The 19,647-nt window shown below is 52.4% G+C and overlaps 10 protein-coding genes across 10 annotated transcripts; 4 read left to right on the forward strand and 6 right to left on the reverse strand.

Moving 5' to 3' along the window:
- Window positions 1-553: 553 nt before the first annotated feature.
- TrAFT101_010644 (uncharacterized protein) lies at window positions 554-1,950 on the reverse strand. The gene has a single exon (XM_024909027.2). It carries the CDS (start codon window positions 1,813-1,815, stop codon window positions 784-786), a length of 1,032 nt encoding a protein of 343 aa, XP_024755475.2. The 5' UTR covers window positions 1,816-1,950; the 3' UTR covers window positions 554-783.
- A 796-nt stretch (window positions 1,951-2,746) lies between these two features.
- TrAFT101_010645 (uncharacterized protein) lies at window positions 2,747-3,616 on the forward strand. The gene has a single exon (XM_024909028.2). The coding sequence runs from the start codon at window positions 2,838-2,840 to the stop codon at window positions 3,438-3,440; it is 603 nt and encodes a 200-aa protein (XP_024755476.2). The 5' UTR covers window positions 2,747-2,837; the 3' UTR covers window positions 3,441-3,616.
- A 323-nt stretch (window positions 3,617-3,939) lies between these two features.
- On the forward strand, window positions 3,940-4,891 carry TrAFT101_010646 (uncharacterized protein; the record flags this gene model as incomplete). The annotated part of the gene is made up of 2 exons (XM_066129022.1): window positions 3,940-4,024; window positions 4,423-4,891. The coding sequence occupies 2 exons, from the start codon at window positions 3,940-3,942 to the stop codon at window positions 4,542-4,544; spliced, it is 207 nt and encodes a 68-aa protein (XP_065985152.1). The 3' UTR covers window positions 4,545-4,891.
- On the reverse strand, window positions 4,688-5,830 carry TrAFT101_010647 (uncharacterized protein; the record flags this gene model as incomplete). Its single annotated transcript, XM_024901358.1, has 1 exon — window positions 4,688-5,830. One exon carries the CDS (start codon window positions 5,828-5,830, stop codon window positions 4,688-4,690), a length of 1,143 nt encoding a protein of 380 aa, XP_024755477.1.
- A 480-nt stretch (window positions 5,831-6,310) lies between these two features.
- On the reverse strand, window positions 6,311-6,733 carry TrAFT101_010648 (uncharacterized protein; the record flags this gene model as incomplete). The annotated part of the gene is made up of 1 exon (XM_066129023.1): window positions 6,311-6,733. One exon carries the CDS (start codon window positions 6,731-6,733, stop codon window positions 6,311-6,313), a length of 423 nt encoding a protein of 140 aa, XP_065985153.1.
- Window positions 6,734-6,789: 56 nt separating this feature from the next.
- Window positions 6,790-10,730, reverse strand: TrAFT101_010649 (uncharacterized protein; the record flags this gene model as incomplete). The annotated part of the gene is made up of 4 exons (XM_024904579.1): window positions 6,790-10,067; window positions 10,126-10,448; window positions 10,533-10,604; window positions 10,678-10,730. The coding sequence occupies 4 exons, from the start codon at window positions 10,728-10,730 to the stop codon at window positions 6,790-6,792; spliced, it is 3,726 nt and encodes a 1,241-aa protein (XP_024755478.1).
- Window positions 10,731-11,322: 592 nt separating this feature from the next.
- Window positions 11,323-11,928, forward strand: TrAFT101_010650 (uncharacterized protein; the record flags this gene model as incomplete). The annotated part of the gene is made up of 2 exons (XM_066129024.1): window positions 11,323-11,427; window positions 11,815-11,928. 2 exons carry the CDS (start codon window positions 11,323-11,325, stop codon window positions 11,926-11,928), a joined length of 219 nt encoding a protein of 72 aa, XP_065985154.1.
- A 944-nt stretch (window positions 11,929-12,872) lies between these two features.
- TrAFT101_010651 (uncharacterized protein) lies at window positions 12,873-13,514 on the forward strand (the record flags this gene model as incomplete). The annotated part of the gene is made up of 1 exon (XM_024901376.1): window positions 12,873-13,514. One exon carries the CDS (start codon window positions 12,873-12,875, stop codon window positions 13,512-13,514), a length of 642 nt encoding a protein of 213 aa, XP_024755479.1.
- Window positions 13,515-13,773: 259 nt separating this feature from the next.
- On the reverse strand, window positions 13,774-17,778 carry TrAFT101_010652 (uncharacterized protein). The gene is made up of 2 exons (XM_024904580.2): window positions 17,282-17,778; window positions 13,774-17,208 (listed from the first exon to the last, which is right to left on the reverse strand). Exons 1-2 carry the CDS (start codon window positions 17,478-17,480, stop codon window positions 14,339-14,341), a joined length of 3,069 nt encoding a protein of 1,022 aa, XP_024755480.2. The 5' UTR covers window positions 17,481-17,778; the 3' UTR covers window positions 13,774-14,338.
- Window positions 17,779-17,836: 58 nt separating this feature from the next.
- TrAFT101_010653 (uncharacterized protein) lies at window positions 17,837-18,420 on the reverse strand (the record flags this gene model as incomplete). The annotated part of the gene is made up of 2 exons (XM_066129025.1): window positions 17,837-18,069; window positions 18,393-18,420. The coding sequence occupies 2 exons, from the start codon at window positions 18,418-18,420 to the stop codon at window positions 17,837-17,839; spliced, it is 261 nt and encodes an 86-aa protein (XP_065985155.1).
- Window positions 18,421-19,647: the final 1,227 nt, after the last annotated feature.

Here is a 19,647-nt window from a genome sequence, read left to right on the forward strand (position 1 = left end):
ATCCATGCCTATGTCTGTATGTACTGTGCTATGCTGTGTCCTGCTATAACCGGGGACGAGTCTAATCTCGGCTGTGCCCTGCCGAGCAACAGAACTGGCAACGTTACAAAAATAACCAAACCGTATCAAAATACGCCGCTGCGCTAATACACCTACATGGACTTGCCTATACCGTCACCTTTAACGTTTCTTCACCGTTAGCACACAGAGATCATGTGCCAGTCTTTTGTGCACGCGCCCTGAACCTCGCCCTACTTTCCAAAGCCGATATTTTCCATGCCCTTCATCTCAAACGCATAGCAAAAAAATGCCAATGGCAGAAATCGGAGGATTTGCAGCAAGATCTACAATGCAGAAAGGATGGAGCGGCCTTTTTTGGCAGTCATAAGGACAGATAAGGCGGCTCACATGCTAAGGTGTTTAGCTTCCGAGATTTCACGATGCGGCGTATAGTTTCTACGATGAGGCGTACGTGGGAGGGCCATGATACGCATCTTCGCACGGTATGATTGGGACTTGGAGAAAGCGATGGATTCCATTCCAGTTTAAAACGGCCAGCTGTTTTGCGCGGCTGAAATTCGATTACGCTCTGTTTTTTCACGGAAATATTTCATTGGCTACGGCATCACTTTGAAAATTGGCGGCAGCTCCGTTTCCACAAGTTGTAACCTCATGCTTATATGTACGTGTTCATCCCAACCCGGTATTTCCATTGGGCATATTCAAAAGACGAAACCAAAAAGGTACAATACTCTAGACTGCAAAATTCGCTAGCTCTTCAATTCAACCAAGTCTTTCTGTACCGGATGCATACTGTCCATTGGCTAGCAGCTGATGTCCGCCCCCAAGCTTGCTCTGCGCAGGACGTTCCCAATTCAAGATGGCGTTGCCCTTTTCTCTCTCGTGGCGGCGCTCGCGTTCCAGAAGGACCCATTTCACAGTAGTAGAGACTAATGCTACGTCTTCTGCGGGTGGCTCTGGGAATTCGGGCCAGTCAATGTATTCAGGTGCTTCTGTATAATGAGAAATCCGTCTTCCGGCCTGTCTTTTATCTACCCAGTCGTTTAATACCGCGCGGTACTCGGAAACGGGATGATCAAGCTTAACATCCGGGTGCTTCACCCATTCCTCCAACCCTTGAACGTCGGCTGGATTCTGCTCACTGTGCCGAACATCTCGGAAATGCGTGTCGCGCGTAATGATTTCGTAAAGGGTAAATATGACCCCCTTGACATCGTCCCGGTCCTCTCCATATCCAATGCCGCCTATCCGGCCGCTATAGTTGAAGTCGAACAGCATAAGGGCGTTGGTCTTGGGTTCAACGAGAAGATTCCGCGCCGAGATATCCTGATGAGCGATGCCATGCTTGAGATTCAAGTCATCAACAACAGACGTCAGCTGCCGGAGCCATTCCAGCTTGAACACACGCGACTTATTCTGGCTCAACGTGCCGCCAGGGATATACGAGACGAGATCGGTATTTGGGCCAAATCGATCTAACTCGATCAGATCTGAGCGGAGCACAGTCTTGACATGGCTGGGACACTCGACATGCTGCAGCGGGGGATAGTAAACGCACGTTGTTTGGTCGTCTTCAGGCTTGGTTGAAACTGAGATCAATTCGCCGTCCTGCGATAAATGGATGGCACATACATCCGGTCCCAGGGTATCGATGTGTCTCTTGAGATGTCCAATGGCAACATCCGGGCTCTCTTGCTCCTCGTCCATGGTAACAGCAATAGTACGTCGTTGATCCCAGTCAAGGACATACCAGTCGCTCGGCCCGCCAGGGAAAATACCACCGCCCGGGCGCATAATATCGCCACTCTTCGTCAATCATAAATCTCCCTAGTTGTTCAGAACATGTAAATGAGATGTAATAGGAGAATAGCTGGGACGCAACGACGTGATGAGGAATGGCCGCAGTGGTAAGAATGGCGCTTCCAACAGCAAAGAGTTGTGGAAGGTTATACCTCTAGGTAAGGTGTATTAGTGCATGTACCCAGCCCAGCATCCCAAGGTACTCGGTACCAGATCAGGTGTCTTTTTCTTTATGTAGAGAACACTATTTCTTCCAGTACGTTTATAAGCACCAATACCCCTATATGCACATCTCGATAGGCTCAGAGTATTCAATACAAGGTATTGATTGAATCTGGGAGAATTCGCGAATACATGTACTATGGACGTGTTGCTTCTGCCTCATTGCTAGGTACTGACAGTAGCTGAATGCTAGCGCTAAACAGCTTGCACTGCCGTGTACACGTAGGCGACTGATAATGGCCGTTGGACAGCGCAGCCATTTTTCAGCCTATCTATTTAATTGAAACATTTTCTGTGGGAAAATGCCTTGTATCATTTCTCCAACCAACAGTTTTGGTACTTCTTGTGGCAGCATGAGGCAGATGCAACTCGACGCAGGCTGAGAAGAGGTGGCTTAGCAATGCTGCCCAGGTATAAGGCCACAGCACGCTAAAAGTCACTCGCCAGTGATTTTACATTGGAAGATACTTGCAAAGTCTTGCCACCTGATATCTCGCAGATGGCCAAACTCTGCATTTATTGCTATCAAATACAGCAGTCGAGCACCAAGCATGTTGGGCTGCCTCGCGCAGTGCAGTAATAAATAGGACAATATCACTGCCATTGGGTTTCAAGGCTGCATGTAATCGGCCTGCGTTGCGGCCGGCGCGTATGTACGATGCTATCAGGAGGGACGCCTGAAGCCAATGGAAACGCAGCGCAGAGCTGATCCGAAACAAATGGTAGGTTCTGTTGGTGATGTATTTCCTAGAACGAATAAAGATGCATCATGAAGCTGCATTGCGAGAGGCCTCATGTCTGTCCTATCTGCCTTTCAGAGAGCCTTGTTACCGTATGAAGCCTATATAACTACCAAGAGTTGCTCGATATCAGAATCAAGCACAAACAACTATTCAAGCATCGCTCTATTCAAGCATCGCTCTCTTCAGCTGTTGAAAAAGAACCCATATTCATTCGCTTTTAGGGTTGCCTTTTTCAAAAATTATTATTATTTAGAAAGAAAAAAAAAAAGAGACCCCATGTCCATCCGATCGCTTGCACAGCTCCAACGACGGCAGCTCGGCCGCTTATCTCCCTTCTCAATCTTTCGCTTCTTCAGGGCTCAACAGAACCAACCACAACCAATCAAGCCCGTTCAGATACCATCCGCGACAAATGCCTCTCTCGTCCACAGCACTCGCAACCCCAAAAAGTGCACGTGCGGATGGTATCACTTTTACGGCAAATGCGGTCACCTGTACCAGCGATACGCAGGTACCTGCGGCAGAACGACGACAACCTCTGGCAGAAGCGGTTTCTGCACGACGCCCGCGCCGAAGAATGTTGTCTACGGATATTACGTTAATGAGAAGTGTACGAATGCAAAATGTACGGTTTGCCGCCGACGAGGCCATTAGGTTGGGGTTTGAATAGAATGGCATCGACGGGGAGATGAGTTCAATGTCACTTCCGCAGGCATAAGGCTGGGCATAGCATTCTTTACGTGTATTTTATATACCATAGCTTAGTAGATATAAACTACTGCTTCTGTTTCTGTTCTCTATAGCTATTATATATTTCATTTCATTTCCATCCGACACTCAAAGCAGAGTAAAGCATCTGCTAGCGAACTCTCTCAACCCCATCTTACATGGCCTCGAGCAACCAACACCAGCCACAGTTGGGAACATGGCACAGTGCAGCTCCAAACAACACCAACCCATTATCCCACAGTTCAAAACGGTGGAAAAGCAATAGTACATGGCCAAAGAATACTAATAATAATACTAATAACAATAAAATAAAATTGCCGGGCTGCCCTTGTTTGGGCACCAAAGCGCGCAGCACCCCAAACAAACAATGACATCATCACATCTTCAGCGCCAAAAAGACGCTGCGCAATTAATTAATCCATCAATGCAAACCCGCGCACACGCCCCCGGTGTGGCCTCTAAAACACAGCAGCAGCAGCAGCACCACATTCCTGTTTTCGCAACGCTCAGTCAGTTTCATCTAAGTCATGCTGCTAGTAGCAATAATGAACCATTTATGAAAACCCGATGACGCCTCGACTCTTTGCTCGGATGGGAATTTCTCTCTTTTCTCGCCTGCAAGGGGCCGCACCTCGACGTGACGTCATTGCGTCATTCCGCCCATGTCTTATTCCTCCGCTCCAAAAACTTGTTCCTTTCTCAACAGCAATTTCAACTATTAGTTATTTGTTTTTTTTTTTTTTTCGCCCCCGCCCCCCATCATTCATTGCAGCTACTGCTATGCTATTTGTGATGCTATTTTGCCTTTTGCTTGTTTCAGCTCGTTGTGGCGACTGCTCCCCCGGAGATATTCACCGAGACGGTTTTGCTGATGACGACACGCTGACCCGCGACGGCTGCCATCGAGATCTTATCCATCATCGAGCTTTTGCCATTCTGCATAGCCCGGCCCGGTCATGGGACGAGCTGTCTCAGCGGCGCATGAGCTTTGCGTCAGTTTTGCATGGGTTTAGCATCAACACCTCATGATATCTCGCCTCGTCACCTGCAAACACCACCATCCGAGCTAACTAACCAACTAAACTAACCAGCAACTCTTGAATCCAGATCCGGTGACAGCCTCGGCTCTAAACTCAGCTTCAAGCTCAACCCAGCTTCAGCTTCAACTCAGCTCAGCTCTCCTCGACACTCTCCTCCAGCTTGCCCAGCTCCAGCATCCCCTCAATCCTCCTCCTCACCCAGTCATCGCACTTCACATCCTCATACTTCCTCTCCTCCCCCTCCGCAACAACCACCACGCTGCACGTCTCATGCAGCCCAAACCCCCAAAAGAACGGAATGCTCACCCGCTCGCTGCCGCTGTAATTCCTCGCCCGGTGCACCGTGCTCACGTACGCGTCGTTGGTGATGCGCTGCATGCAGTCGCCCAGGTTGACCACCAGCGTGCCGTCGACGGGCCTCGCGCGGAGCCACTGGCCCTGCTTGTTGAGGACTTGCAGCCCGCCGTGCGAGTCTTGCCAGAGGATTGTGAAGAGCTGGAAGTCTGTGTGAGAGCCAATCGAGACTCTCTCCCCATCACCACCATCATCGTGATCCTGTAGTACCGTAGTAGTAGCCTTTTGTGTAATAGGCGGATAGTAATTCAGCCCATACGACGCATCCGGATACCTCACCTTCTCATCAAACATGCCCTCTTCCAGCCCCAGCGACAGCGCGAAGCACCTCGTCAGCGCCCTCGCCAGCTTCAAGCACTCCCCAATGTGCCTCACCATGGTCTCCTTCAGCCTCGGAAAGTTGCTCGTCTGTTCCCACGGATAGTCCTCATTGTGCAGATGCTGCTTCACCTCCTCTGGTATATCCTTAATCCCATCCTCCCCAACCGTAGGATCATACCGCGGGTCGTAGAGATACGAAAACGACTCCCGCACATCAATCCCCTCATACGGGTTCAATCGCTGCGTGTCCGGCGCCCTATATCCGTTATCCCATCTCGCATTCTCATACGTCGCCCTCATCTTGGTCTCCATGTCCTGTCGGAAAAAAGCCAGACACGCCTCGTAGGCATCCTGCGTCACGTCCTCGGGAATTCCATGGTTCTTGATGTAGAAGAAGCCCATGTTCCGGGCCGCAGCGCGCACTTGCTGGGCGACGGCCTGGCGCTCGCTGAGAGACGGGCTGAAGATGGGCGAAATGTCGATGATGGGGATTTCAGAGGGCAGAGCATCGCGAAGGGGCGATTTCAGGACCGTTCGCGTGATGATGCCGTTGGGCGAGGCGAGGCGCAGCTGCGTCGTTGCGGCTGTTTCCGTTGCCATTGCTGTATCAAAGTTGATTGCGTGATGTCTTATTCATGAATCTGTAATATTACTTGATTAAGCCTTGGAAGCCTTGGAAGCCGCTGAACAAGGAAACAAGCGATGCTATTTGTTCAAAAGTCCATTTCTGCAGATTAAGAAAAGAAGAGCCGATATCAATACCCACCCATTGATCAAGATGCGGGGGATGCCTGCCTTATCTACGGAGAGTGCCGATCTAGACAGCTACTGCAGATGCATCTCCACAGTCCGTATCTCTCCACTTACTGGCTAAACAATATCCGTCAAATGAGAAGATATCATATCACAAACTTCCCAAAAAAGAGAAATTGAAAGCAACGATTTCTCTCCCCATTTTATTGTGCAGCCAGCAAGTCCGCAGCAATTCCAGCTGCCCAGGAACAATTTCCCTATTCGTCCAAATCTTGTCCATATATACTTCTGGCTCTCAGACACATGCACAGTAGAAAAGGAAACAATTCACGGGTCAATTCTTGAATTCATCTGTAAAACCCCGGAATCCCAAACCCAAAACCGAAAAACAAACCAGACCAACAAATACTCAAACAGACCAAACAAAAAACCACTTTGGTATCTTTTTCCCCCAAAACGCCTTTCCCCCCTTCCCCTCCCTTCCCTTACCTCCCCAAACTCCAAGCAAATGCAAAACAAAAGGGGTTTTTTTTCCTCCGCTTCCTCCTTTGGCTGGAGCTGATGGGAGCCCTGAGGCTCAACCACCGTTTCCAAACACTCAACCGGTACTGAAAAGGGAACCTTGCGGCTCAACCTTTCTTTCCCAGGCTGCGTGTTTGGTGCTCGGATGGGAATCTTGCGACTCAACCATCCCACCCTTCCCCATGACCGGCACTGAGAGATGACAGGAACTCTTGCGAGCTCAACCATCACCTCTCAGGCGCTTCCCCGAGGCCAAGAGCAACGGGAGCCTTGCGGCTCAACCATTACTTTCGGCTCCGGGTCGACGCACGGGTCGCCCGCTTCGGAGCGGGGGTCCCGTTACCGGCCATGCCCAGGCCGGCAGCGATCCGTGAGGTTCGCTGCCGGGCAGCAACTGCCGAGACCTTCGGCGTGGGCTTGCTGACGCGGTTTGCGCCAGAGGGCCTCGCTGCCGTGGTCTTGGAACCGGCAGCCCCTGCGGGCCGGCCTCGCTTGGGCTTGGCCGCCTGGGGCTTGGCCTCCTCCTCGTGGAAGTCGGCCAGGGGCTCCTTCCAGACCACGCTTTTGCCGCGGCGAGTCCTGGGGACTGCTGCGGCAGCGGGCTGGTCGGATCCCTGGGCGCCGACCTCCTCCTCTGCTTCTCCTGCCGCCTCGGCCTGCCGGGCGAGCACCTGAGAAGGGTACTCGGCCTTCCCCTTGTTACGGCGGGTGTTGGCGCGAGTCTGGTGGACAATGTCCACCACGTTCCCCTTCTCGGTGCGCGGACGTCCAACAGGACGCCCCACCCGGACAGGTGCCGGACCAGAAGGCTTCGGGATAGCACTTCTGGTCCTGAGGCGAGACGATCGGCGGGAGGAAGAATCAGAGGCGGGAGGGGCTGGGGATGGGGCAGCCGGAGGAGCAGCGGCATCCACCGAAAGAGGATCCTCATCACCCGAGTCCGCGTTGGCAGCTGCGGCAGCAGGCCTCGGCGGGGTGGATCGGGGACGGCGGATCTTCTTTGCGGCAGGCTCGGCTGCAGCCTCGTTCTCATCGCCTTCGCTGCTCTCGAACTTGCGCTTCTCTGGCTGCTGAGTCTCCATGTTAGGGCTTCTAGCGCCGAGAGGTTGTCGCTGGTTCTGTGCGATCGGAGAGCCGAGAGCCGTAGTCGTGGTCGAAGACCGCCTGTGCTTTGAGCGCCGGATAAAGTCTCGCATGTAATCACGCTCTGGTGAATCGGCGCGGTTGGTAACTGACGAAGGCGCAGGCTGTGACTTTTCGGCTTCCTTCTCGACGTTGGCTTTAGGAGCTGACTTGCGGTTGACGGGCGTGAAAGAGAGATTGAGATCAGCTTCTTCTTGCGCTTTCTCATTGGTGGTGGTGGTGGTGGCCAGCTTGGCCATGCTAAGCTCGGCTGACTTGCTCATGGGTGGTGTGCTTTCGAGGTCAGAGAGCGAGGAGCTGTCCGAATTGATCGTGAACTTGCTCTGGATGGGGGTCTTGACAGGCGACGAGGCCGTGAGACCAGGAATAGTAGTATTGCCTTCAAGCTCGTAGGAGACGTCAGGGAAAGTTATGCTGACGTCGTTCGAGTCTTGCGGCGCCAGCGAGGGTGAGCTGGTAGGAAGCCTGTCGTAGGCCGGAGAGGTATTGCTTTGCTTAGCAGGCGAGCTTGTTGGCAGCCTGTCATAGGCGGGTGAAGTGGTGCTCTGCTGCTTCACAGGGGAGCTGCCAAAGTCCGAAACGGCGAGGGTATTATCCTGTGCTGCGCACTCTTCGAGGTAAAGTTCTTCCTCCAGCTCCCACATCTCATCCTCCGTCATTGGAGGTCTCGGAGAAGAAAGAGGAGGAGCCTGGACTCGTGGCGATTTGGAAATAGAGAGAGAGCTCGAGATGTGATTCTCGTCTGCACCTTGGCACTCGGGGAAGAGGTGGGAATATTCAAACGGCAGCTTAAACCGAACAAAAAGTCTTCCGTTCTCCTTGGCGACCACGACCTTAGCGTGGCCATTGCACTGAGTCTCTGCCATCTTGGCCAGTCGTTCCACTGCGGTTTGCTCATTGTCGGGCTTGAAGACATCGTCGGCGTCGAGGGTGCTACCGGTGGCTCTCATGATAGCCTTCATCCTCCCCTTGTATTGCGCGTTGAGAGCATCCATGTTCTCGTCGGCTTGTTCGATGGTATTTATTGATAATGAGTCGGGCACGTTGGCTAGAGCTGTAGGAAGATTGGAAAGTTCAGACACGTTGGCTGAAGGCGATGCTAGAGAGTTGATACTTGCAGAAATGCTGGCTGAAGATGATGCGAGAAGATTAGAGCTTTCAGAAATATTGAAAAGACTAGAAGTTTGGGGGATTTCTTCAAGGTGGGAGAAAAGTTCAGAGGGAGGCATAACCCCGCTCGCGCCCTCAATTTTCTGAGGTGAAAGTGAGATTCGCCGCGAAGTCTGAGTTTTGAGCAAGCTTCTGAACAGCGGCTCACTCTTGCGTCGCCTGATGATTCTGGTGCGCTCTCTCTCACTGGCACTCTCAGGGCTGTTCATCCAGGAAACTGAACTGGTGAATGAGGGAGAGGCGGGTCCAAAATCGATATTGCTGAGGTCGCAGTTTTCGAGTGCAGAGGTTGATTCGGTGTGCTGCATCCACGAGGGTAGAGTCTTGACTAGTTCCAATTCGCCATCGTAGCTGTGCATAGCTGCCTTAGAAGTTGGTTTTCTGCTAGGCGTTGAAGGCTGGAAGCTGTACCATTTGGAAGGGGTAGGCTCGCGAGGGCGAAGGTGGCGAATAGGAGATTCAGGCGCTATAGAGCTAACAGGAGAGAAGTCGTTGCGAGAAGGAGATGGGAACTCTGGTAAAAGACGAGTGACGGGCTCTGACTTGCGCTTTGGCCGCCAACGCGCAAAAGGTGATTCTTTGGACATTCTGCCGGGCCACTGAATCAGGCCAGGGGTTGAATTTGACGACAATGGCGATCTTGTTGTATTGGGGCTTCTGATAATGATGGATCCTCTTCTTTCGCGAGAATCTCTCTTGGGTGTCGGAGGACTAGCTGGCTTAATGGGAGAGGGTTCAGCACGAGGGCTGGAAGCAGGCAGCAGCTTGACAATGGTGTCGCTGAGTCTCTTGCGGAAGCTTTTGTTCTTTGTCGGGCTTGGTGATTGGGTAGATCTCTTCGTAGGCGACTTGGCGTCGGTCCTAGACTCGTTCGGTTCCAAAGCCAGAGGGCTCGATGGCTCAGCAATGTCTGCAATGTCTGGTAGGTCTGGTGTGCCGCTAGCGGCGAGGGACGTTCGTGGGTTACGACGGGTCGATTGGAGGTTGGCTGAGGCCTCTGTGATGGATGCCATGCTGACGTCGATCTCTGTGGCGCCGGTCTGGAGAGCTTTGGAGATGATGGGATCGAGCTCGCTGAAAATGGCAATTCTATTGCCACCGCTGGCGTATTCAAGGTCAATGGAGGAGTAATCGTGGAAGCGGCGCTTCAAAGGAACAATCAACTTGGAGAATGTGCTCTGCTTGGCCACGAGTTTCTGTGCTGATAGGTTGGAGTGCTCTTCGCGGAGGAAGCAGTTTGCGACGTTGACTGCAAGAACGGTAAGCCAATGCACCAAACTCAATACTGTAGAACGAAACAAACATACCCTTGGCACGGATCATTATGTTGACAACCTCTGCTCGAGATGGAGGTGATCCTGCCAGCTCCAGCTCAGCGTCATAAGCTGGTGGCACAAACGAATTGAGTCTACGACGGCTCGCCCTCTGTATCTCTTCTGGATCCTCAGCAGCAGCTTCAACGGCAGCGGCCTGTTGTGGCCTCACTGCCGGAGCGCTCGCTGGTCGGCCAACTCGCTTCATGATTGTTCTGCCTCTATGAATGGTCAAAGGACCGGCCGCGACGGGGACGCGGCACCAGGCGCGGGAGATTGTCGCTGGTCTTTGGGCAACAAACTTGTCTGCCCACGAACTATATGCACAAAAGATGACTCGCGTCAGTTTCCATCACCAATTTCCAGTGTCGAGCAACTCCAGAGAATCGAAAGATACGCACGTTTCGAGGGATTTCGTCTTGGCCTCGCTGGCCGCTGGGAAAAACGTCACAAACGACGCCGGGAGAGGATTGCTGCCACGCGCCCCATTAGCCCACCACTCTCAACATTCCACACAGCGAGATGCAGTCGCAAGAGCGGTCTTACATCGCAACGGGTTTGCACCCGCGAGCCCATCGTGGGCTGGAGGATCCGTCCATGGCTGCCAGAGATCGGTGGTGGCTTGGTCAAATTGGCGGATATTCTGGCAACGGTCAATATTGAAACACACAAGCGGCGTCAGAAGCCAAACCCAAGATTAGAACAAATGACCGGGATACGTACACATTCGGTGAATTGTCACCCCACGTGAAGACGCGTTGATTGAAAAGGCGGCTAAAGGGTTAATCAAGGGCGTCGCGTCTCGAGTCAAGAGTCTAGAATTTGGAGTCTAGAGTGCGTGCGTGCGCGATGCCCAAATTCATTTCTTTAATTGCAAACGGCGGCGTTTGTTTACATTGAGCCTAAATAGGAAGTCTACTAGTGCGGGCTAGTCTTGATTAGGCAGTGAAATCGTGTGGGGGTGGATTTAAAGTTGATGGGCCCCGCGAGTAGCGAGAGACGCGTTTGGCGGGCAGAAACAAGTAACAAGTCACTGTATACTCCGTACTAATGCAGTGATTGTCTGCTATGAAAAAAAAAAAATTAATAATAATAAACAGAAAAGAGAAGGATTGAATCCATAAATAGAGTGTAAATTTAATGTTAATGCTTATTGACTTTGGTATCAACGATAGATTTACTCTTTTTTTTATGTATGAGTTTCTCGGCTTGGAAATTAGCATTGGCACTGGCACCACATCGGGCGCTTCTATTTATACTGCAGTACCAGACCTATTCGGAAACTTGCAGCTAGTCGTAGATCTCACCTTGCAAGGCGTCAATTGAGTTGGTGACCATCGGCTAAGCTGTTTAGAGTCTCGTATAGAATTACTTCGGTAGGCACTCGAGAAAAGGGTTATTGCAAACTCAACATAATATATTTTGAAAGCATAAGAAAAAGTTGCCTTCGAAGCCAAAAAGGGCCGTCTTGATGTTGGTTTATATATTTCCTTGCTTACCCCCGTTCGTCTTCTCTTTTTCACTCATTTGTCTTTTTTTTTTTTTTTTTTTTTTTTTTTTACTCTTCTAGTAAACTAGGCATGTCGATCGTTACTCCCATAACCATACATGACCATACACAATAATTCTCATCCTTTTCACTGTCCAACCCTTTCTTCTCAGCTAACTTTGATGTTGCACAAGACGATTCTAGTACACTCAATCGCCTGCCTCGCTACTCGACGCAGAACTGCAGACACCGACGTCGTCGTGCATCACAGCTGCGTCTCACAAACACCCAGTGATACCTCTGATTAACCGCTTCTTCTCCCTCAAAGCCAAAAGGTCGATACACTCTCCGATTACGCTGGCATCGATCGCTTCATTGCTTCCGGCTCCCAAGGGGCCCCGCAGCTAGATTCCCACGACGCTCTTACTATACATGGAATAGCCCATACATCTCTAAATGATATTCTCAGCCTCTGCCATAATAATGTCACATCCAAACGCCATAAAACACTACTTCTGCTAGCCTTCTTCTTTCTTTCTTGTAGCAAGGCTCATTGACCTTGACCTGGTCACGTCAAGCCAGTCCATTGAGTATGCTAAAATCATCTTTGCATTGACAAAGGATGATTTTAGCATGCTCAATGGGTCGTCTTAGTATGGCCAAGTCAAGGCCACTGAGCCTTGGTGCAAGAAAGGAAGAAGAATGCTGCTGTTTCTTTCTTGTCAGCCGATGCCTATACCAACGCCCGGCTGTACAGACATAGCGCGGACTCTCGCCTTCAACAACCAGCAAATCAACAGGTATTCTCCGCGTCGAGATGGACGATACCTTTTATTCGATATAATTTACACAGTACATCTCCTACCATAACGACATCGACAATTAAAATTAAACTTCAAATCGCATCTCCATCATCAAGTTATGTCCCCTACAAAACATTACACGTGTTGCTCTCATCCCTTTCTTACCCTGATTCTCACAAGTTCTCGCCTGCTGACTCATCAGCCTCACTACAGCCTTGCAGACATGCAGCCAGTGGGGCGTCTCCAATCCTGCCCCTCCACCAAACCCCAAAGCCTCGTCACCACCAAACGTCATCCCGCAGACGCATCATCCCATCCCTCCATCCAAGCGAATCTTCAGCCTCGCCCATCTCCTCAGCGCTCCATGCCACCAAGTCCATCCACTCCCCAACAGCCGCGCCCTCAAACCATAATATAAAGAAAAAAGCCAAAACTCCCCCGCCTCAACCATGAACCGCCTCTTCGGCTCCAAGCCCTCGGGCCCCAAACCCACCCTCAACGGCGCCATCTCCAACATCGACACGCGCATCGCCTCCATCGACACCAAGCTCAAGGCCCTCAACGGCGAACTCTCCGCCTACCAGGAGAAGCTCTCCAAGATGCGCGACGGCCCCGGCAAGAACGCCATCAAGCAAAAGGCCCTCAAGGTGCTGCAGCGCCGCAAGGCCTACGAGGCCGAAAAGGACAAGCTCGAGAGCCAGGTCTGGAACATGGAGCAGGCCCAGACCATGCAGGACAACCTCAAAAACGTCATGACCCAGGTCGACGCCATGAAGACCACCAACAAGGAGCTGCGCAAGCAGTACGGCAAGATCGACATTGACAAGATTGAGCGCCTGCAGGACGAAATGGCCGACCTGCTCGACGTCGGCAACGAGATCCAGGAGAGCCTCGCCAGGGGCTACGACATCCCCGACGAGGTCGACGAGGCCGAGCTGGATGCCGAGCTCGAGGCCCTGGGCATGGAGGCCGAGCTGGAGCAGGAGTATGGCAGCGGCGCCGTGCCCGGCTTTTTGCAGGACGAGGTCGTGCCGGAGTTTGTCGACGAGCCGCCGCAGACGGAGGAGAAGGTGAAGCAGGCTGCAGGTTGATTTGTGTGTGTGTGTGTGTGTCTGCATCATTGGCATGATTTTACGTATATAACTTTTTTTTTTTCCTATACTTATCGCAACGACGGGATGATTTGCGGCTCTTACCTAGTTTATCAGCTCAAGAAAGAAGGAAAGCAACATCATTTAGGCGTAGATTTATTTCCAGGCTCGCTACATCATAATACCATTTGTTCTTTCTTCCATTCAAATCAACGTCCAACATGGCATGAAAAGATAGAATAAGAAAAAGGAGAGAAAAGCGTTCATCAAATTTCCTTATATCTTCCTAAGCGCAAACTCAAACAGAGAGCAAAGCAGCAACCTAACACCATCTACAATCTTCTTTTTTTTACTAACCCAAAGAGTTTCCCCCCTCCCTCCTCTAATCTCTCAATCCATTCGATTACAAAAGGGGCAAGATTTCCGTACGTTGAATAGTTTATTTCAAAAACATGCGTTACAACCTCAGGCTAAAGTGGCATCCCACAATCGCTCGTGAGATAAATGGGGTTATAGTATGTATATATATAACACGACAACATGTTACAGACTCCGGACGAAGTTGGTTGAAAATGAACGCCGGGAATGCAGAGTAGTTCGAGTAATTCCAACGCTATCAAACAAACGAAAAGAAATGAGTATCCATGATGATTATGTCGAATGCTGTTCCCTCCCCAAACTCCTCCCAAGTATGTTCCTCGCTTTATGAGGGTGCATAGGGATATGGAAGTGCCCCGTTACCAAGGAGCTCTGTGTCTGGTTTTCATAAAAGACTCCCCCCAGCTGTATATAACCTCCTCCTCTGTATAGAAACCCTGCTTCACTCAATCAATCGCTGCAAAGAAGCGAGCCACCTCCTCCAACTCAGGATCCCCATTGCAAAAGTCCCATCCCACAATGACTGGGGCTTGGCTACAGCATATGATCTTGCGGGCATCAAACTGAAGCTTGAAGACGCGCGCCGGAGGATTCTCCGCCGCTGCAATACGTGGGCGTTGCTCAGGAGCTTGTGCGTTATTTTCAACCTCGACCGGGCCTTGCTGTCCATGGACCTGCCCAAGAAGTTCAGGCTGGACCATTGGAGGGAGCTGGGGCGGAGGTCCCTGGCCGGGAATTACGGAAAGTTGAGATGGTTGGGGCACCGGTGCGTGGAGGGGCGTTGGGGCTGGAGCCTGTGACACCATTGCTGGTGAATACGCCAGCTGTCTATATTCAATATTGCCGCCACCGGTGTTGTTGTTGCTGTTGTTACTACCGCCACCATTTCCATCACCTGCTACGGGCGCAATGGTAGATGGGCCCGCCATCGAGCCGCCAGCATATCCAGGAGCCAAGTTGGGGGTTCTAGCATCTGTGGCAGCGATAGGGCCTGGTATGTGGGAGTTGCCGCGAGAAATGAGACGCTGTCTGGCCAACTGGTTGTTTTGTATTGCGATTAAACCATCCGCCACCGCCTGTCTAAGGTGTGACCGCACAAAGGGCGAAGGCTCTCGCTCGATTGCGGCCTGTAGGTAGCCATGATAGATTAGCATGGATGGGTGGCTTGCCAGTGCCTGCCTCAAGGCTGCCACGCCAAAGGGGACGGTCTGGTCGATCATGGCCATATAAAGTCGTGCTGACTGGCTGTTCTCGCTGTTTGGATCTAGTATTGGCGAAGACTGCATGCCTTGCGAAGCAGCAGGACTCACTGCCGACACGGCAATCGCCGCCGAGGCAAATTGAGTGCTCTGTCGCTGAACGTTGTTCAAGGCGACTTGTCTATGCGCCGCCTCTGCCGCTTCTTCCTGGCGGAGATGGTGCGCGGGCTTCCATACGCCCTCCTTATCACGCCGCCAGATGATGATGCTCTGGTCATACGAGCCCGAAACGATTCGCCCGTATTTGCGTCCGCCGCCTCCGCCAGGCGGAACTTTGGCGCCAGTAGCCTGGAGATCGGCCGGCCGAGAGCTTCCCGCATTCACCCTTCTAGTGCGACGAATTCTTCGGTCACCCTCGTGGTCAATCTCTCCTGCTTCTACAGCTCTAAAGTATTCGGCATCTACTCTCTTAGCCTCGGCCTCATCCTCCTGCTTGCTGTACGGCAAGTCACCAAAGCCGGCTTGGACGGTTCGCACCAGATGAGCGTGTCCTCGAAGGGAAGCCACCTTCAGGCCTGTTGGTGCGTCGAAAATGCAAACTTCGTAGTCACTACTACCGCTTACAATCCGTCGTTCGTCAAACTCCACGCAGGCGATGCCCTTTTCATGGGCGGGAATGGTTTGTGTGCAAACTTGTTCTGGCCAGTTCCAGACCTTGATGTGACGATCGCCAGAAACAGAAACAATTGTGCGGCCCCGGATCTGAATGGCATTGACAGCGGCACCGTGTCCCTCCAGCTTGCCAATCACCGTGTAGGGGGGTTTGATGGGAAGCTCCTGGGATAGATCGGGCTCGTAGCCATAGGGCTTGACGTTGATACCCACCGGGTTAAAGGCTGCATCAACAGGGCCATAGCCCAAGTCGCCGTATTTTAGGGGCCGGCGGTTGAAAATCTTGATGGTTTTGTCTTTGGAAGACGTGACGAGAACGTTTTTGTCGAATCTGACGTTCAGAACAGATTCGCGGTGTGCGTTGGTGATCTTTTGCACAAGTTCTCCTGTGGAAAATCTCCAGATAAAGATGTTGGAGTCGCTGCTACCGGAGACCAAGATGTCTTCAGCCGGGTCTGCGTCAAACTGAAGGCATAGGACCGAGCCGCTGTGGCCTGTGAGCGGTGGGCGAATCAGGCGGCGTGTGTGAATGTTCCAGATTCTCATTGTGCGATCTCGACTACCGCTAACGAGATAATTTGCATCAAACTGCAGGGTGTAGACGCACTCTTGGTGGCCTTCTTCGGGGTAGTCGGGGTGAGGCAGCACAAAAGTCTTGAATTTGCCCAGCTCCCAGTTCGACTCCAGCCGTCGCCTCATGTTATAGAGGTACTTCCAGTTGATGCGATACCGGGAGCTGTTGATATCCCACGTCCACAGAGTCGATTTGATCATGCTTGCGGTGGTGTCGCCAGCCGCCATTGGAGGCAGCGAGATCTCGGGGGTACCGCCGGGCTCTTTGCGCTTAGCCCTGCTTTCCGACGATGACGAAGATGATCCATAGCCCCGATCCACGGCCTTGCCTTTGGTGGAGGAGAAGCTGTCCAAGTGCATGTCCCCCAGGGAGGGGAGAGTTTGCTTGGAAGTCTGCAACGCGCTGGAAGATCCAAAGATGCTGGCCCCGGCGCTGCTCTCCTGGATGCTGGGCAGCCTGTCCCGGTCTGGCATCTCCAAATCCTGGTCCCCGTCCTCATCATGGTTAAGAATGGCTCGAATCTTGGTTGGGTGGTCGTCTGAGGTCTGCATTCGGTGCAGATGGCCGATGGAATTGCTCACGCCGGTGTTGACTCGTATCTCCCACGCATCGATCTCGGCCTGCACGGCCTTCCAGCCTTCGAGGTAGTATAGCCGCTCCCATAGCTTGCGGTCCACGGCCAGGTCGTACCAGGCGCGGCACGTCTGCAACACGCTGACGAGAGAGACGGGGTCGAGATAGCCCAGAATCTTGAGGCAGATTTCGGCGGGGAGATGTCGGATAAAGTCTATGTACAGTCTGGGGCTTAAACGCTCGACGATCTCGACGATGGCGGAGGTTGGGAGCTGGTCCAAGAGAGCCATGGCCAGTTCTGCGGCGAGGGGGGGTCAGCGTCGAGGCCACGGCAGCCAAATGCGAAGCGGTGCAGGATGATATGGACTCACTCGATTTAACAGATACAGGCAGCTGCGAGGCATTTGCGGCCAGCCACTGCGGCAGCTCCGTGGGCGACTTGAGCGTCGCCAGCGAGGAGAGCTGGTCTGTCAGCCCCGGGCCAAGAGGATCCTCCGAGTAGCCTTCGTCGGGCTGGTGGGCGGGCGAAAACGGTCCCATGGAGGGCGTCAGGTTGTCTCCTCTCGACATGTCGGTCCAGCCTCGCGCCCAGCGGTGCACTCGAAGCAGGGTGAGGCTATCACAGGCCGGGCACTGCCTTGTTGGTTTCGGAGGATTGCGATTGCGAAGCGCTGAGACCCATCCAACTTCCCATATCGGGCTCCAACTAGCGTTGCCGGGGGGGTCGTTGAGATCGCCAATAGCAGGGCGAGCTGAGGGTCGAGCTGGTGTGCAAAGTGGCAACAAACAACAGCCAAACAAGAGGCTGCGAGAATCCAAACCTCGTCGCCGCTGCAGCCTGGAGTTTGCTCGTGGCAGTGGCTTTCGGCGCGGCGTTACAGCGCGGTTCCGGCGGGGACGGCGCTGTGCCTTTGAGCTGTCAGGCTTCAGCCGCCGAAACCCAGCGCTGTGGAAAGTGCCGTAGCGCCGTTTTGGGAGGCGGGGGGTTGTCTGCGAAGGCGAGCAGCGTCTACGGGCGCGATACTGGGCGCTGCGTGCGAGCCCAGTGCGGGCGGCCTGTACCCGGCAGGTAGTGCCGCTGTCTGGCGACCGGGGACTCTGCATCTGTCTGCTACCCCAAAACGGCTGCTGCGGGCGCTAGGCGGGCGAGCTTGAGCCCCTAGATGAGGTTATATAACGGTGTTGCTCAGTTATGTTGTCTGGTTTACTTGATGGCGAGATTGCGCAGCCATAAGAATGACGATATGCTTGTACGTAGCTGAATGTTGCTTTGGTTGTTTTCAACCGAAGACGGCTCTAGGCCGCCGTACTAATGGGCAAGGAAATGCTGCAGGTGATGTTCTTGGAAGTGCCAGAAGCGTCTTGCAGCTGATAGCATCATCAACGCATCGATGAAGCTGGCAGCGTACAATAAATTCATCAAACTCAGACTCTCAACAGCGGTCAATTCTGTGCGCTCCATTTTCCTCGTTCTGCGCGCACCTTGGCTGGCCGGCTTCTTGATCTCCATTGTTGGTGGCCCTCCATATCTCGGCTTCTCTGCTTTTCCCAAACAACACTACGGATAACTGCCGGCAGCGTTCTCCACAGTTAACCAGTTAATCTATATCGCTCCGAATCGATTCCGCACATCCAGTTTAATCTTCGCTCGGCACTGGCCAGCGGGTGCAGGGCTTGGCATCGGCGTGCAGCTGCCGTAGATCTACACATGTAGTCATCTCTCTGCTTGAGCGCCTCCAGTAGATACTCGGGATTCAAAGATGGTCGCTGGCCAAATAGCAAATCCGATGGCTTGGCATTATTTACTACCTACCTAGGTACCTCTCCAGCCATAAAGTACTTCCGTAGCTGCATGTTAGCATTTATGCTCATTTTCAATGTCTAGCGCTCTAGGCCTGCTGATAACCTTGATTCCAACTCTTGGTACGAGATAGGGTAGACCAAACACACGGACAGACTGCAGCACACGTAGGATGTTGATTAAGTACAGCCTGCACCAATGACTCTATTATCTACTAGGTAGTACCCAGATATAGGCTAATATTACTCAGGCCAAGGAACTTCTACTCTGTGGCAGACAAATCCGGCCAGATGCTATAGTCACGTAGTAGGTAGTAGTAATACCCAAGGTAGTATGTATGGAGTACTAATGTATGTATGTTGGTATGCATGTATGCACTCCCCAATAGCATCCCGCCAAATGGCTTGGCTGCTCCAAATGGCCATTTCGCTGGGACCCAATCCTGCAGACGGGTCGCATCGACGGCCTCGGTCCAAGAGCTTAGACGCAGCTCAGCCCTACCAGACGGGTGGTCTCTTATCGCGTCTCAACTCCACCCCTGATTCAGCTCTTCACCTAGGTTGCATCAATCGTGTTGGCGGCACCAGTTTTACTCAGTTGCAGAAGGCATTGGGTACTATTCATCGTCTCGGCTGCCATCAGTGGATAGGACGGGCTGGGAGAGAATCAAAGTGGCTGGTTGGTGTATATGATATTGGTGCCAGTACTGTATGCGGTGAAAAGGCCTGTATCGCGTCTTGGACTCTTTCACCGCTGCCTTAGATGCCTCCTGTTGCCAGACGTAATTCGTATGCGGGCTCCTTGCTGCGAATCCACAAAATGACAGGCAGGTGACCAGAACAAAGCCTCATGGAGCCCATGGCAACAGTGGCTGGCTATATGCACATACTCTGCATACAGCATGGGTATGTGAAGCACGAAACGGTGATACTGATG

Source organism: Trichoderma asperellum, chromosome 6 (genome assembly GCF_020647865.1).
Source record: "Trichoderma asperellum chromosome 6, complete sequence".
Taxonomy (NCBI): Eukaryota; Fungi; Ascomycota; class Sordariomycetes; order Hypocreales; family Hypocreaceae; genus Trichoderma; species Trichoderma asperellum.

Excerpts from the sequence above, each read along its gene's own strand:
- TrAFT101_010645 (XM_024909028.2), top strand. The coding sequence starts at position 2,838 with ATGTCTGTCCTATCTGCCTTTCAGAGAGCCTTGTTACCGTATGAAGCC.
- TrAFT101_010644 (XM_024909027.2), bottom strand. The coding sequence starts at position 1,815 with ATGCGCCCGGGCGGTGGTATTTTCCCTGGCGGGCCGAGCGACTGGTAT.
- TrAFT101_010652 (XM_024904580.2), bottom strand. The coding sequence starts at position 17,480 with ATGTCGAGAGGAGACAACCTGACGCCCTCCATGGGACCGTTTTCGCCC. Across the intron at positions 17,209-17,281 it reads GCCTGTATCTGTTAAATCGA|AACTGGCCATGGCTCTCTTG; the intron begins GTGAGTCCATAT and ends CCCTCGCCGCAG.